Raw genomic sequence first — 13905 nt, forward strand, 5'->3', positions numbered from 1 at the left:
GCATCTGGCCCCACCTTAAATGTGTGCGAGGTGCCCACCTGCTAGGCCTAGGCCAGGGAGAAAGGGAAAGCTGCTGGGTGACCGCAGGCGCTGAGGGAAGGGGCCCAGAGTCCCCTCACATTTCCTGAAATGAACGATGGGAGGGACTCCTGGAAACCGCACTGAGAGGTAGGAGATAGTAGAGACCAGCTTTATTGTCTTGGGGCCCCTGCCTAAGTTCTTGGACTGGGGGGCTATCTCCAAGGACTTGCTGTCTGTCAATCTCAAGACCACCTTGGGTCTCCCACACCTCTGTCCTTTCCTTTGTACCCCAAAGGAGGGACCCCAGCTGATTGCCACTTGTCCATGAGCTTGGGAGGTAAGAGGAGCCTTAACCAAGAGGCTTGTCCACTCCTTGCTTCTGAGAAGGCCCCCGAAATCCCTCTACCTGGAGTGGAGGAAGCGTCCAGGCTGTGTGAAGAGTCCGTGGGTCCTCAGCTTCCCAGTCCTTTCTTGGATATGGGGAAGTCCTGGGGTGTGACTTGGACTCCTCTTGCTGCTGTAGAGCCTCCCCTGGGTCTCCTGCCTGGAGCCTCCTTGGCTCCACAGCCTTGCCTCAGACCTGTGCAGAGGAACCCAGCCACATAGGAGCCCACTTGCTGTTGGACGATGGGAGAGGCAAAGGCCAACATTTCCAGGCCCCGGGATGGAGTGGTCTAAATCTCTCCTTCTGGTCAGGCATGTTGCAATCTGGCAGGGGAAAGGCCAGACCTGGAGAATGCATTCCTGAGAGAGGCCAGACGTTCATGGAGCTCACTTTCTGGAAGGATCCTGGGATCTGCTGGCTCTCTGGCTTCCCATGGGGTGTTTGGAAAGGCTCTTGAGAAGGCAGGAGCCCAGAAAGAGTGATGAAGTTAAGGGGGTGGCCTGTGAGGGTCAGGGGAGACCATGTTCAGGAAAGTGGGTAGGACACCCAAGAGGTCCTAAGCCTTGTTCACAGACAGCCCTGGACTTCTAGGCAAGGGGAGCTGGCGAGCTTTGAGAGGCAGCTCGCCTGCCCCTCGGCTGAGAGCTTCCTGAGGGCAGAGATCCTCTTTTCACTAAGATTGTTCCAAAGCCTCTGCCCAGGTCTCCCCTCTCTTTGACGCTCCCTGCCAGCCACTCCCATGGGCCCTCATCAACCCTGGGGCGATTCCCATCGTAGCATTTCGGGCACTGTGTTGGGGCTGCCTCTTTGCTTGCCTAGCAACTAAAGGCACATCAAGGGCAGGCATTTCCACTGCTGTATCCCCAGACCCTGGCACAGCCCTGGCACAGCACCTGGCACATAGTAGGGGCTTGGCAAATGCACTGTGCACGTATCAAATGAGGCAAAAGTAAAGTCATCCTTAGTTTGTGTAAGGTCTCCTGTAATGGCGCATGGGGAGGGCAGTGGAGATCTGGCCACTACCTTTGGGTGGAAGGCTGTGTCAGGGGCTCTGGGACAAGGGTGCACCTCTCCATCCACACATGTCTTTAATCCTATCTCACGTCTCCTCTCTGTTACTTTCTTGGATACACCTGTCTCCTTTCTGTCTTGGGAGAGCTCCTGAGACCAGCCCTGGCTGAGAAGTGAGGGGGTTGGGAGAGGAGAAGGCAGGGCTGGAAATCCAGAGAGCAGATAGGGTGGGACTGGGGAAGATGAAAGGGGTTTCTGGGGCCCCCTGGGGGCCTCATGCAGAGATGGGGATCTTCTGAGGTCTGGGGAGCCCATTGGGGTCAGAGGCTGCCCCATCCTTGACGCTGAGGCCCCTACTGAACAGCCAGAGCTGGCAGCATCTGTGCAGAAGCAGGGGGCCCAGTGGGAGGATCAGCGCCAGCCACGCCACGCCCAGGAGGATCCAGATGGCTGCCAGGCTCCGGTACACTGAGATATAATGCTTGCTGGGGTCTGTGCCTGCCAGGGAAGGGAATGGCATCAATGCCAGGGGTCTCAGGGCATAGCCACCTCCAGGTTCCATAGGGACCCTCATCAGCCAGGATGCTCTCTCCCTCTTCCTCATAACAAGGAACAGCAGTGGAGGTAGGTCTCTGTGGGGTAGTGATGGGTCCTAGACCAGAAACTTCTGAGAATGTTGCTTAGAATCCACAGTAGTCCCAGAAATCATTGGTTTGGCTCCCTTGAATGACCAAGGGCCATCTGATCCTCAATAGTTGTCCTCAGCTGACATCTCTCCCCCAAATCCCAGTGGGCACCCCTACCCTGAGATGATGTGACTGTTTTGTTCTCACCAACAACATAGTCCCTGAAGCCAGTGGTGCTGAGAGTGATGAAAGCAAAGTAGAAGCCCTCGCTGAAGCTCCAGCCCTCCACATGGCTGAAGACCATGGGTGGGAAGATGAGAATGACCAGCGTCCCCAGGGTCAGGAACAGAGCCAGGCCCAGGACTTGCAGGACCTGGGAGGGAGGGAGTTGGCCCCTGAGTCCACCTGAAAGTCTCCAGGATTGTATGAGGTCGGGGGCAGTCTGGGGTAAACATGGAAATGGGACTAGGCCACAGCTAGGCCCCTTCCCTGCCCTGCAGACCCTTGAGGTGGAGGTTGTATCTACGTGTGCATGACCTTGTCCCACCCAGGGAAAGATTTGGGCAGAGGGATTGCATTAGTGGGTCAAGGAGTGATTTGGAGACCCCTTTAGGCTTGGGGATCACACTTGAACAGGCTCCCTGGGGACTCAGATCTGGAACAGAAAAGTATCATTGAACTGTCTGTGTGCCTCTGGCCTTGCAAGCGGCTGGCCAATGGTGGGCACTGGGGGCATGCTGGGGAACCCGCAGAGCTTGTTTGCTACTGCACAAAAGGCTGTTGGAGTTCTGTGATGACCTTGAAGATATGCTACAGAGATCCCCCACTTAAAGGAGGATGGTGGGCCAGCTGCCAGCTCCTTCAGGGTGTTCAGCTGTAGAGAACCTCCTGGCCCAGAGGCATACCCTTCCTGGGAAGGCCACACCCAATGCCTGATTGAGGCAGGTATGAAAGCCTGGCTGGTTCCGCCCACTGTGGGACAACCCTGACAGCTTGCACATGCTGTAGAGCTCCTTGAGGCCAAGGCTTTGTAGAGCATGCATAGAAATCCAACTCCCCACTCTGCCCAAGCCTGCCTTCACCCTTCCTCTTTCACAGGCATCTACCCCTAAGACCATGCATGCCAAACTCCATCTCAGCATTGGCTTCTGGAGGACTCCACTTGTAACAGATCTGTCATAGCAGGCCTATAAGGGAGTTAGGGGGCATACCTGGGAGCGCCTGGGCTGGTCCTCCCATCTCTCAATGGTGGCCAGGTGGGCACGCAGCCCCGTGCCCAGGTGGTTGAGGAAGATCACGTTAAGCGGGATGCCCAACAGGGCGTAGAAGACACAGAAGACCTGACCTGCCTCTGTGCTGGGTGCCAGGTTCCCATATCCTGCAAGGGAAGGGGGGCGTGTGCAAATATGGAGAGTCTAGAACGCCCTCTGCTCCTCTTCCCCAGACTCCAGCTGAGGTTTGTCTGTCACCACCTCTGGGAGTGAGGAGGGGAAGCTCCTCTGTTCCCATGAACTCTGCTGGAATGATTTTTACTTATAGGACTCCTGCTCATCTTTGAGGGCTCATCTCAAATGACTCTGCCTCCATGAAGCCCTCCTGACTGCCACTCTCCTTCTCCCTGCTGGGTGTGGTTCCCCATAGTGTTTTATGTCATTGCTATGTAATTATCGACTTTGTTTTCTATTATTGTTTTTTGTGTATTTATCGTGTTCCTCTTTGTTGGACTGGAAGTTCCTATGGGCTGAGCCTGGGTCTGATCCAAGTTTGTATCTCCCACTCCCAACTCCATCACTCTGCCTGGAATGTCGCCTGAGTTCAAGGAAAGTATGTGGAATTGGACTTAACTGAATGGATGGGGTAGACCTGGATCTGACGGTTTCCTTGGGGTGGGATGGAGTGAGTTTTCTGGCCAAGGGGGTGTAGCAGCTGCTGTCAGTGCCCTGTTCCCTCAGAACACATGAGATACCACCTGAAGCTTTGGTGGACAGTTCCTGTATACAAATCACCCCCTGCTCCCAGTTTCTGCACATCTCTCTCTACCTGAGAGATTCTTCTGGCCAAAGGAGTGTGCTTGGTCTATGGGAAGTTTCAAAACGCTAGGGAACTGACATACTCGGGACCAGCTCTCAACCTTTGAGGGCAGGAGTTGGTAGCTAAATGGCCCCTCACATTCTTGTCCCTTGTTGGACCGTTCTGAGGATGGGCTCTATCTAGCCTCTCAGAGGGTCCCAAGCAGAAGTGAGCTCAGTCACCCAAGCCAGTAATCTGCTCATTAATGCAAATTATATTGCCTTCTTCTCCCTACTGTTTCACTTACCCACTCCCTCCCTGGGCTTCCTGAATCATCTCCTAGACAAACCACATCCTTGCCCAGCATCTGCTTTTGGGGAGCCCAAACTAAGATAGGGGCCTTGGGGAAGCTCTTCTCTACCCCAGCCCTTTACCTATGGTGGTGATGACTGTGCCTGCAAAGAAGAAACTGCTGCCAAAGTCCCAGTTGCTGGGGTTGGTGGAGTTGCCTTTGGGGTTCACACCTTTCACCCAGGCTTCCATGATGACCTGTAGGGAGTGGCATGGCAGGGGAGGAAGAAGGATCTGATGGTTACTGGGCACCAGTTGTTGCTCTGCTCTTGGCAGCATGCTTTTGTGTCATCTCATCTAATGATACTCTTAGATGATATTGTTCCCATTTCATGGAAAAAGGAAATGAAGGCTCAGAGTGGCTAAGTGACCTGTGCAAGGTGACTGGACTCCAACTCCAGTGTCTGTTCCGCTGTCTGTTCCGCTGGCCAGGGCTGACTGAGGTGTGGGTTGCAAGCATGGGCTGGGGCAGGAGATGGGCCTGAGGGGTGAGGTGAAGGATGCTCAGGGAGGGGTCCCATGGGAGATGCTGCTGGTGGCCAAAAGGATGGCATGCACATCGGCTGTTAGAACAATGGGAGGATTTCGGTTTGGGTATGTCTGGAAGGGATTGCTGGGGAACACAGGGTTTAGGGACCACAGGGAGGCCATGGGCTGCCTGCCATGAAGCTAATGGTGGGACAGAGAACCCTGTGTTCCCTAAGTATCCAGGTGAGTGGGCACCCTTGCTCTTTGCTGCTCTCTAGTGAGCCCCAGCCCTTGCCTATGGGAGAAATTCTAACAGAGGCCAAGACAAAAGTGGCGGGTGTGAGTGAGTGTGTGTGTGTGTGTGTGTGTGGTTATATGTGATGTGTTGTATGCATGTGTTGTGCATAGCAACTGTATGTTGCATGTGTGTGCATGTTTGTGTGTGTGTTGCATGTGTTTTTACAAGACCCAAACCTTTGCTGGCTCAAGCCTACAACACCTCCCGCACCGCCCCACCACTGACAACCTCCAGTCCCTGGGTCCAGCCCCCTTGGAGAATGGGCAGGGCTCTCTCCTCCCCTGCCCCCAACCCTCTCCCCTTTAGTTGTGGATTGTCCCAGAGCAGCAGCACAGCCTTGCCACCTGTTAAAGAGCCCCAAAGGCGAGAGGAAGCCAGGGACACAACAGTTCTGGCTTCCAATTCCTATGGGAACTGGTTCCCACTGGCTGGGTGGGTGTGCTTAGATCAGGGCTGGGGTGGCCCTGGTGGGCCAAGCCAGTCGGGGCATCTGCAGTCACAGGCTGTCTGCTTCTCCTCACTTTGACGGGAACTGGCCTCTTAAGATGTGGACTTTGGCCTCTCTCTCTTTCCCACAACCACAAAGTGGCCAGGGCCCAACATTCCCGAACATGCTCGCTCTCTGGAGACCCTCACTCTTGGGGGCAGTACTCTAGTCCTGGGCCATCCCCTGCTGCCAGCCTGCGGCCCTCATCCTGCTGAGGGTGCTGAGGGTGGGCGGATGCAGGTGGCTGCGGGTTCTGACTTCCCAGTTCTGTGAACCTGGGCAAGCAGTGTTTCCTCACGGAGGCAATGTTTAATACTGCTTTTAATCCTAGTTACTTAACTCGCCCTGTGTGTGCGAGAGTTCACCAGGAATGTGTCTTCTTCCAGAATCTCACCCCAGCGTTCTCCTGCCGCCCAACTCAACTGCCCCTGGCAAGGAAGGGTCTCTCCTGAGGCTGAGGACTCTCAGGGAGAGGGATGTCCTGTCTTCCCTGGGGAGGCCCCCGGGGCTAATCAGTGGCAACCCCTTCGGGGCTGCAGTCAAGCGGATGACCTCCCTTCATCTTGGTTAACAGAGCGAGTTAGGTTGCAGCTACCAACCCTTCCCACGCCCTCCAGCTTGGCTCTCACCTCCAATAAAGAGCTGAGGGAGGAGGAGGTTTCAGCTTCTCCAGGGCCTCTGCGTTACTCCCAGCGTTTTGGGAGGCCCCTGAACTGTTCTCAACCCTGATGTGGTACTATGGTCCCCTAGCTTTGACTAACCTTATCCATCAGGGAGAAGAGAGTAAAACCTGAAGCTGGAGGCCTCATTTCCTGGTCTCTCACAGCTACAGAATATTGCCTGTGACTACCCAGCCCACGCATCATCTTCTAGGCCAGCTGTTCTCAGTCTTCAGGGTCCTCAACATCACCTGGAGGGCTTGTTGACACACAGCCTGCACGACCCATCCCTAGAGTTCCTGAGTCAGCAGGTGGGAGTGGGGCCTGACATCTCCAGTTCTAACAGCCTCCCAGGTGATGCTGATTCTGGTCCTGGGGCTATACGTTGAGAACTGCTGCTTCAGGCTTTATCCTGCCCCCAGCACTTATGCTAATTTGTGTGGTGAAGACCCAGGGCTCCAGAGCCAGAGGCCTGGGAGTGAATGCTGTCTCTACCAGTAGCTGTGCAGCCTTGGCCAACATATTCTACCTCAGTTCCCATCTACAAACTGGAGATAGGGATTGTAATAGGTAATTATGAGAAAGCACCTGTAACACGCTCAGTGTCAGGTGATGAGTGGATCATGATTGGATTAAGCTGACCACCCTGCTGCCCACTGTTTCAGGCACGTGTTGTAAATGCTCAGTAAATGCCAGTTATCAAGGTGATTCGGCACTTGGGCTGTTCCTTTGCAGGGGCTGTTGTCACTCGCTCCAGTGCCTGTTTCAGATGCATTCACCTCCCTCCACAACACCTGGTTTTGCCTTGTTTCTGGGAAAGAGGAAAACAGAAAGGACCCAGGCAGGGGGTGACCCACTCTGTTACCAAGAGAGAGAGCCCCATTTGGGTGCAAAGCTCAGTCACCGTGGCCATTGCCCACCACACCCAACTCCAGGTGCAAACAGGCCAGGAAAGGACAGCTTGGTGGTGGCTGCTCCTGGCATTTATCTGTGTCTCCCATCTGCAGCCTTCTGCCCAGGGATATGAGCTGGGGAGAGGGCAGAAGGAGCCACAGCCCTGGAGTTGGGGAAGGGGAAGTATGAAAGTGTGTGAGGAGGAAATTTGGACAGCATTGATAACACTGACATATAGTTCCCATTCATCCAGCAAGTGACAGCTTAGAGAGTGCTTTTCATCTGCTGTCAAATGTCTGCATCTCGTTGCCTTATAGATGAGGCTATTTGGGTCCAGAGAGGTTAAGTGACCTGTTCAAGGTCACACATCAATCCAGTTGTAGACCTGGGGCCAGAATCCAGGACTAGGTCTCACCAGGCTCTCTCTTCCCACCATACTCTTCTTCCAAATGGAGCATCAGCCCCTGGGTGAGGACTGTGGATCTGCCACAGGAACCCCCATTCCACCAGCCTTCCCAAGCCTCTCCATCCCAATCCCACATCGTTCCCCTTCACCTGCACAAACTGCTCCATGGCCCACTGGTCCAGGCAGGTGTAGTCCTCCAGGAAGCGCAGCTTCTCCAACTGAAACTGGTCCCTGGACTGAGCCTCCGCCTGCCTCTCTAGCAGCTGGAAGATAGTGGCACCGAGCAGCAGGTAGCAGACATAGGCCAGCAGCAGGGGCAGCACCCGGCCACCCCAGCAGCTGCAGAGCCCAGCACTGGGCATGCTGTGGCCAGGACCCTGCCAGGGTCGTGGGGCTGGCTATGGGGAGAGGTGGGAAACAGATGAGGAATAAGCACCTAGGGGCCTGTGCCCAGGCTGCCGCCTGCCCTGTCCTCCTCCTCGGCACAGGTGTCTGGAGGCTGGGGAGACTGTTTGAACAGTGTGGCTCAGCTTGGCTGCACTAAGTGCTATGCCGTGAGTGCAAACAGGCCGGCCACCCCCACCCGGCCCTGTTTCCATGGACAGCAGCAAGTCAGTGTCATGGACCCTTCAAAGAGACCTACCAGGTTCTCCTGAGTGCTTCATGCCTCTCCCTCTGCCTCCAAGTTGGATGGATGTTTCTGGGCTAATCGGATAGGTGTGCTCACTCTGGCCAGGCCCCAGTGGGCTCTCTCGGCAGCCCCCAGCATCTTCACCCTGGAAGGCTGTAAGACCCCAGCTTAGGAGCTGGGAAGAGATCAGAATGGGTGTGAATAAACCTTCTACTCAGTTGCGTTGGCTACAAAATGGGGCAGGAGAATTGAACTGCCTATTGGGGGAACCTCAGGATGAGTAAACTGCATGACAAATCGGGGCAAAGTAAATAGACAGGTGATTGTCTCGCTCAGCCTGATGGTAAGAGTATCAGGGTTGATTCTGCTGATAAGTTGGATGCGTTGGCTTTATTACTTTTGCTAATTTGTCTTGCATGAAGCCCTCTAGTGGGTTAACTTCAGAGGATGTATCGGTGAAATATATGTGTGAATTAAAAAGAAACTAAAAGTATATCCTGATCCTGGGATGGTAACAGTGGCTCTCTCTGAGTGGATGGAATTGAGGGTGCTTTCCTTTCTCTTTGCCTGTGTGTGTGTGTGTGTGCACATGCTTGTTTTTGTACATGTATAACAGCTTTATACAGATATAATTCACATGCTGTATCATCCACACATTTAAAGTGTGTAATTCAGTGGTTTTTAGTATATTCACAGAGTCTTCAAGATTCAGCTTTGTTGCAACATGTGACAGTACTTCTTCCTTCTTTCTGGCTGAGTAATATTTCATTGTGTGGCTATAACACATTTGTTTATCCATTTGATTTCTAGTTGATGGGCATTTGGGTTGTCTCTGTTTTCTTTTATTAAGAACAAAGCAGCTATGAACCTCTGTGTACGAATTTTTTTTGTGGACATATGTTTGCATTACTCACAGGTACATACTAGGAGTAGAATTTCTGGACTATCTGGCCACTCTGTGTTGAACTTTTTGAGGAACTGCCAGGCTATTTTCCAAAGTGGCCGAACCATTTTATATTCAGACTAGCCCAGGGCGAGGATTCTGATTTCTCTGCTGTGTTTTCTGCTGTTTCCTTTAATGAGCTGTGGCTACAGACACTGTGAGTTGCCTGCTGAGTATCCTTTCCCTCCTTCCCAGCTAGCAGAACCCCGGCTTTGTAAGTGTCAACCCCAGGTAATTGAGCATAATTGGTCTAAGTCATCGTGCTAATCCTGCTTCCCTCTGTCTCAGCCCCTGAGAGCAGTGAAGTCACTGAAGACCCATAAGATGGTGGGCAAGAGGGCCAGACTGAGGAGAAAGCCAAACAAGGCACCACAGTCCCAGCCTCAGCCTGGTTCCTGGGAGCTCTGGCAGGTGAAGTGCACCCCAGTGAGTCCCAGCAGGGGAGCTGGGCCTTCATATTCCCACGTTAGTCCGTCACTCATGCATTTCTGGCTTTGTGCACGTGCAGGCAAAATGGCTCCAGGAGCTTGTGGAGAGACTGCTGAAGGAGAGCCCCAGGTGCAGGTTAGACCACTGGAAGAAAAACACATTAAAGCCTGGGGAGGAGACCCCAGGGTTGAAGCGTCCCCCGCACCCACTTTCCCAAGCTCCCTTGCAGCTGGGGCTGGCCACGTGCCCAGGTCCAGCCATGATTGGGCAGAGTTGGCCGAGGAGGTTTGGGCAAAATTATTGTCTCTTGACAAAGGGTTCAGCTGCAGCTGGCCCCACATTTCTCCCTCTTTCTGTCTGGACCTGCTGAGAGCCATCTTGTGTCCCTGAGGGAAAGGTCATGGGCACTGCAAAGACACTGGACCAATTCCTGCACACATCTCTCTAGATTTCTTTTTATATTGAAAACATAAACCTTGTTTGTTTCAGCCACCGTTAGGTATTCTGTTACTTCCCAATTGTTATTATGAGTTTTTGTTGTTGTTTGTTTGTTTTTTTGAGACAGAGTCTCACTCTGTAGCCCAGGCTGGAGTGCAGTGGGGTGATCTCAGCTCACTGCAACCTCCACCTCCCGGGTTCAAGCAATTCTCCTGCCTCAGCCTCCCGAGTAGCTGGGGCTACAGGCGCCCACCACCACGCCTGGCTAATTTTTTGTATTTTAGTAGAGACGGGGTTTTACCATGTTGCCCAGAATGGTCTTGAACTCCTGAGCTCAGACGATCCACCTGTCTCAGCCTCCCAAAGTCCTGGGATTGTAAGCCACCGAGCCCGGCCTGAGTTCTTTTTAAAAAACTGTTCAAGGCTTATTTGAGTTGGAAGGGATTGGAACACACTCCAGGTATTTCCAGTAATTAGTCTGTGTGCTGTAGGAACTGGGAAGCAGCAAGGGTTCTGGAGCCTTCTAGCTTTTCACCAGCAGCCTGGCCTGACCACTCTCTACTCACCCCAGGTGCTTCCCGTCTGCCATTTCTCTGCCTTGGGGCTCCACTCCTGGCCGACCTCCTGGCATCTGGTCAGATCCATGCCCATTGCCCTCTGCTTCTTTATCTTGGTATTTCTTGGCTTAAATCCTTTATGGATGGGCTAAGTGCCCAAGAGTGCCTTTTCATGGTGGCTACTCTACAGGTGTCTGGTGGGCTGAGGATGGCCCAGCCTTGGGTCAAGCGGCCCCCTCAGCTTACCTGCCCCAGCCCAGGGGATGGGGGCATCACTCATATAGGCACCACTGGGAAGGCACTCGCTGTGGCAGATATGGTGGCCTTTCTATCCAGGACAAGCAACAATTGTTTTTGTAATAAGGAGGAGAGAACAAAAGAGAGAGTGAGAGAGAGAGTGGGAGAGAGAGAGAAAGAGAGAGAGAGAGAGTGAGAGAGAGAGACCTTGTAGAAGATAAAAGCAAGACGGAGAAATTTATTATTTTTCAGGTATGTGGGTGATCAAGAGAGTGGTAGTAACACAGAATTCTGCTAAAAACCAAACGAAACCAAACAACAACAAATCACAGTGAGCGGAGGTGGAGCCCACGTTGTTTGGGCTGTTCATTAAGAACATCTCGACGCAGTGACAAACCTGCAGGCTTTCGTCCACTCTGTGGCTGAGGCACGGCCCTGTCTGGGGGTGGTGTGATGGAGCCCACCTTCTCTGGAATTCTGCTGCTTCTGGAATCCTCTGAGGCCATCTGGGGATCTCTGAAGTGGTTCTGTGCAAGCCCCACTTCACATGATCCAGGAGCTTTCCCAGATGGCACCTTGGTGGGATGTGGGCTTGTCTTGGAGGGAGAAGGAAGCATCTGGAATCAATGGGGCAACAGAGTGCTGGCACTCATTTCTACTACAGATGCACCAGCTCCTGGCTTAAGCAAGAGTTAGAATTATATCTGAAAGGCAGTGTGAGAGTCAAACCCTATTTGATTGCCCTGGAGAAACTCAATACATGGAGAGCTGTCTCGTGTATCATTTAGAAAGCTCATCCGTGGATGTCTGCAGGGCTTCGGGCAGGACTGAGCAACTCTGTAGCACTGAGTATCTTCGAGCAGTCTGGACACAGTCCACAGGTAATGACAGTTGTTCTAAGGTGGACGGAAATGAAGAAAAAGAGAATGGGCTATCTGCATGGGAGAAGGGGGTGAACGTAGTGGGCCACAGGGATGTCTGAGATGGGCTGGGGTAGAGGGAGGGATGAATCAGCCATCAAGGCGCCCTCCCTCCCTCAGGTCCTGGGCAGGAAGTGGTACCAGGCTCACTGTGGGCAGACATTCCATTCATTCATGAATGATCTGTTGGGAACCTACCGTGCGCTGGGGCTATCTGTTGAGACTCTACCAGGTTCTGGCAAAGTCAGCCAGCACAGCTTCCTCCTGCCTTTCCTGGCTCTTTCTCTCCACTGCTGCCTCTCTACTCTCTTCTGGTTGCACCCTCACATCTCCCTCTTACATCAGTTTTTCACAAACCACCAAAGCCCAACAAGACTTCACCTGGCTGGGGTTTAGGATAGAGTCTTCCTCAGAAGCATGTTCAGTTTAATGGGGGACTTCTGAAAACCCTAGGGCCACAAAAGCCACAGAAAGGGCAACATAATGGTGGATTTTGAGGGAGATCTCAGCTCAAGAGGCCCACAGAGCTCTCTGCACCAGAGAGAAGGTTCCCATCCTGCCTCCCTTGCTTCCTGCCTTAACTCGTTCTACATACACTGACTGAGTGCCCTCCATGTGCTGGGACCTGATTCAGCTACTCTTCCTAGTCCACTGTGGTCTTGTGATGTCAGCACTTGGTCAAGATTAGGAGAAAAACTGCAGGGCTGCAGAGACCTCCCTGTCCAAAATCTCCCTACATGGGCACTACTCTGCTGTGAGCTCTGGGTGGACACCAGGCATGATTTACAATCCCTTTCAGGGAATTATTGCTGCTAATGGGCAGAGCCAATTTAAGCTTCCCAAGGGGGAGGGCAAAATCAATTAATGGAGAGCCTGACAAGGCCAGTCCTGATGACAGAGTGTGGCCTGACATCCGGAGGTGATAAGGGACTTTCTGAGGCTGAACTAATAAGGAGATTGGGGAAAAAGAAGAAAAACAACACCCCCTCCCCATCTGCCCAATCGATTCAGTGTACAATGGGCAGAGAATGCAGAGTAAACAGAGCAGCTGGGCACGAGCCTCTTTCCATCTGAATGAGGCCAGAGAGGACAGGACAGGCCACCCATCCCACCAGCCAACATAGGTATTCGCTATGGAGCCCCTCAATAGACATATCCATATGGGTGAAAAAGGACACTTTCCAAACCAGAACACAGGGGAGAAGGCAAGGCCCACCTGTCCCAGGTGCGTGCCTTGTAGTAGAAAGGGCAAGTGGAGACAGAGAGCACTGGTTTTAGATGCCACCTCCCTAACTGTGCCCCCCAGATAGTTTGCACCACATGGCTGGAACAGCAAGCTTTGGATGCGGGAGCCTGGGCTCCCGGAGTCTCCCTTACAGCGTCCTATGTGGAGGCGGTGGTGGCGCGGGTTTGTAGGGGTCTTTGTGTATCCTCGTGAGTATGATCTCAGAGGTGGGCCAGCTCGTGCTGTGACCAGCAGACAGACCAGGGAAAGCTGAAGGTGATTCAAGGTAAAGCCTTGAAACAGACAAACAAACACACCTGTTACTAATTTTGCTCAGAAATTGCATCTTTCTTTTTTTTAAGGAGCAGGATTCCTCTTGCACATGAAATCTTTCCCAGAGCCCCAGTCTGAAGCCTAGTTAAGAGTGGAGCTCTGGTTGAAGTAGGGGCAGATGGCTCCCATTTCCACCAGCCCAGAGAGCATGATTTCAAGAGCCCTTACCCGTAATTCTGAAATGGATGCCCTTGTCTAAGTTGGACTTCCCTCAGTGCAGGTCCCAAGACACAGTACAGGTGTGCATGGTTCATCTGGGACCTGACCCCAGGACAAGCAAACAGGGGAGTGGGGAATGGAAGGCAGTCGATTCAGGGTGTGTTTTCGCACAGGTGACTGTTGAGGGCAACTGGGGCCCCATCCCGCTGGGGACCTCTGGGAGACTGTGCAGAACACGCTGTAGAGTTGTTCCACAGAGTGACAAGGAAGCTGGGGTGTTTATCTACCAACTCTTGTCCCTTGTTAATTGAAGATTGCTCCTGGGGAGGTTAACTCCTGCACTGCCAGCCTGCCCTGCCTGTGGGCTGAGAGCACTCCTGTGGCCAGAGAGTCCCTGTGGGTAGAAAGATGCAGGTG

General features: G+C 53.1%; 1 protein-coding gene across 5 annotated transcripts; it reads right to left on the reverse strand.

Moving 5' to 3' along the window:
* Positions 1–169: 169 nt before the first annotated feature.
* Positions 170–8403, reverse strand: KCNK16 (potassium two pore domain channel subfamily K member 16). 5 transcript variants are annotated; one of them, XM_063632275.1, is made up of 6 exons: positions 8260–8403; positions 7766–7879; positions 4488–4602; positions 3255–3421; positions 2251–2416; positions 170–601 (listed from the first exon to the last, which is right to left on the reverse strand). In XM_063632275.1, the coding sequence occupies exons 2-6, from the start codon at positions 7781–7783 to the stop codon at positions 474–476; spliced, it is 594 nt and encodes a 197-aa protein (XP_063488345.1). In that variant the 5' UTR covers positions 7784–7879; positions 8260–8403; the 3' UTR covers positions 170–473. The 5 variants fall into 5 exon arrangements, with proteins under 5 accessions (XP_063488345.1, XP_063488343.1, XP_063488344.1 ...); XM_063632273.1 differs by lacking the exon at positions 8260–8403 and adding an exon at positions 1775–1915 and having other exon boundaries at positions 7766–8138; XM_063632274.1 differs by lacking the exon at positions 8260–8403 and having other exon boundaries at positions 7766–8138.
* Between the last annotated feature and the right edge of the window lie 5502 nt (positions 8404–13905).

The sequence above is a fragment of the Symphalangus syndactylus genome, chromosome 23 (assembly GCF_028878055.3).
Source record: "Symphalangus syndactylus isolate Jambi chromosome 23, NHGRI_mSymSyn1-v2.1_pri, whole genome shotgun sequence".
Taxonomy (NCBI): Eukaryota; Metazoa; Chordata; class Mammalia; order Primates; family Hylobatidae; genus Symphalangus; species Symphalangus syndactylus.

Bases quoted from the DNA above. Each gene is read 5' to 3' on its own strand.
- KCNK16 (XM_055263870.2), bottom strand. From the start codon at position 7,978: ATGCCCAGTGCTGGGCTCTGCAGCTGCTGGGGTGGCCGGGTGCTGCCC. The intron at 2,417-3,254 runs GTATGCCCCCTA...CCTCCCTCCCAG, and splicing joins ACCAGCCCAGGCGCTCCCAG to GTCCTGCAAGTCCTGGGCCT. The intron at 907-2,250 runs GTGAGAACAAAA...TGACCCTCACAG, and splicing joins CTTCAGGGACTATGTTGTTG to GCCACCCCCTTAACTTCATC.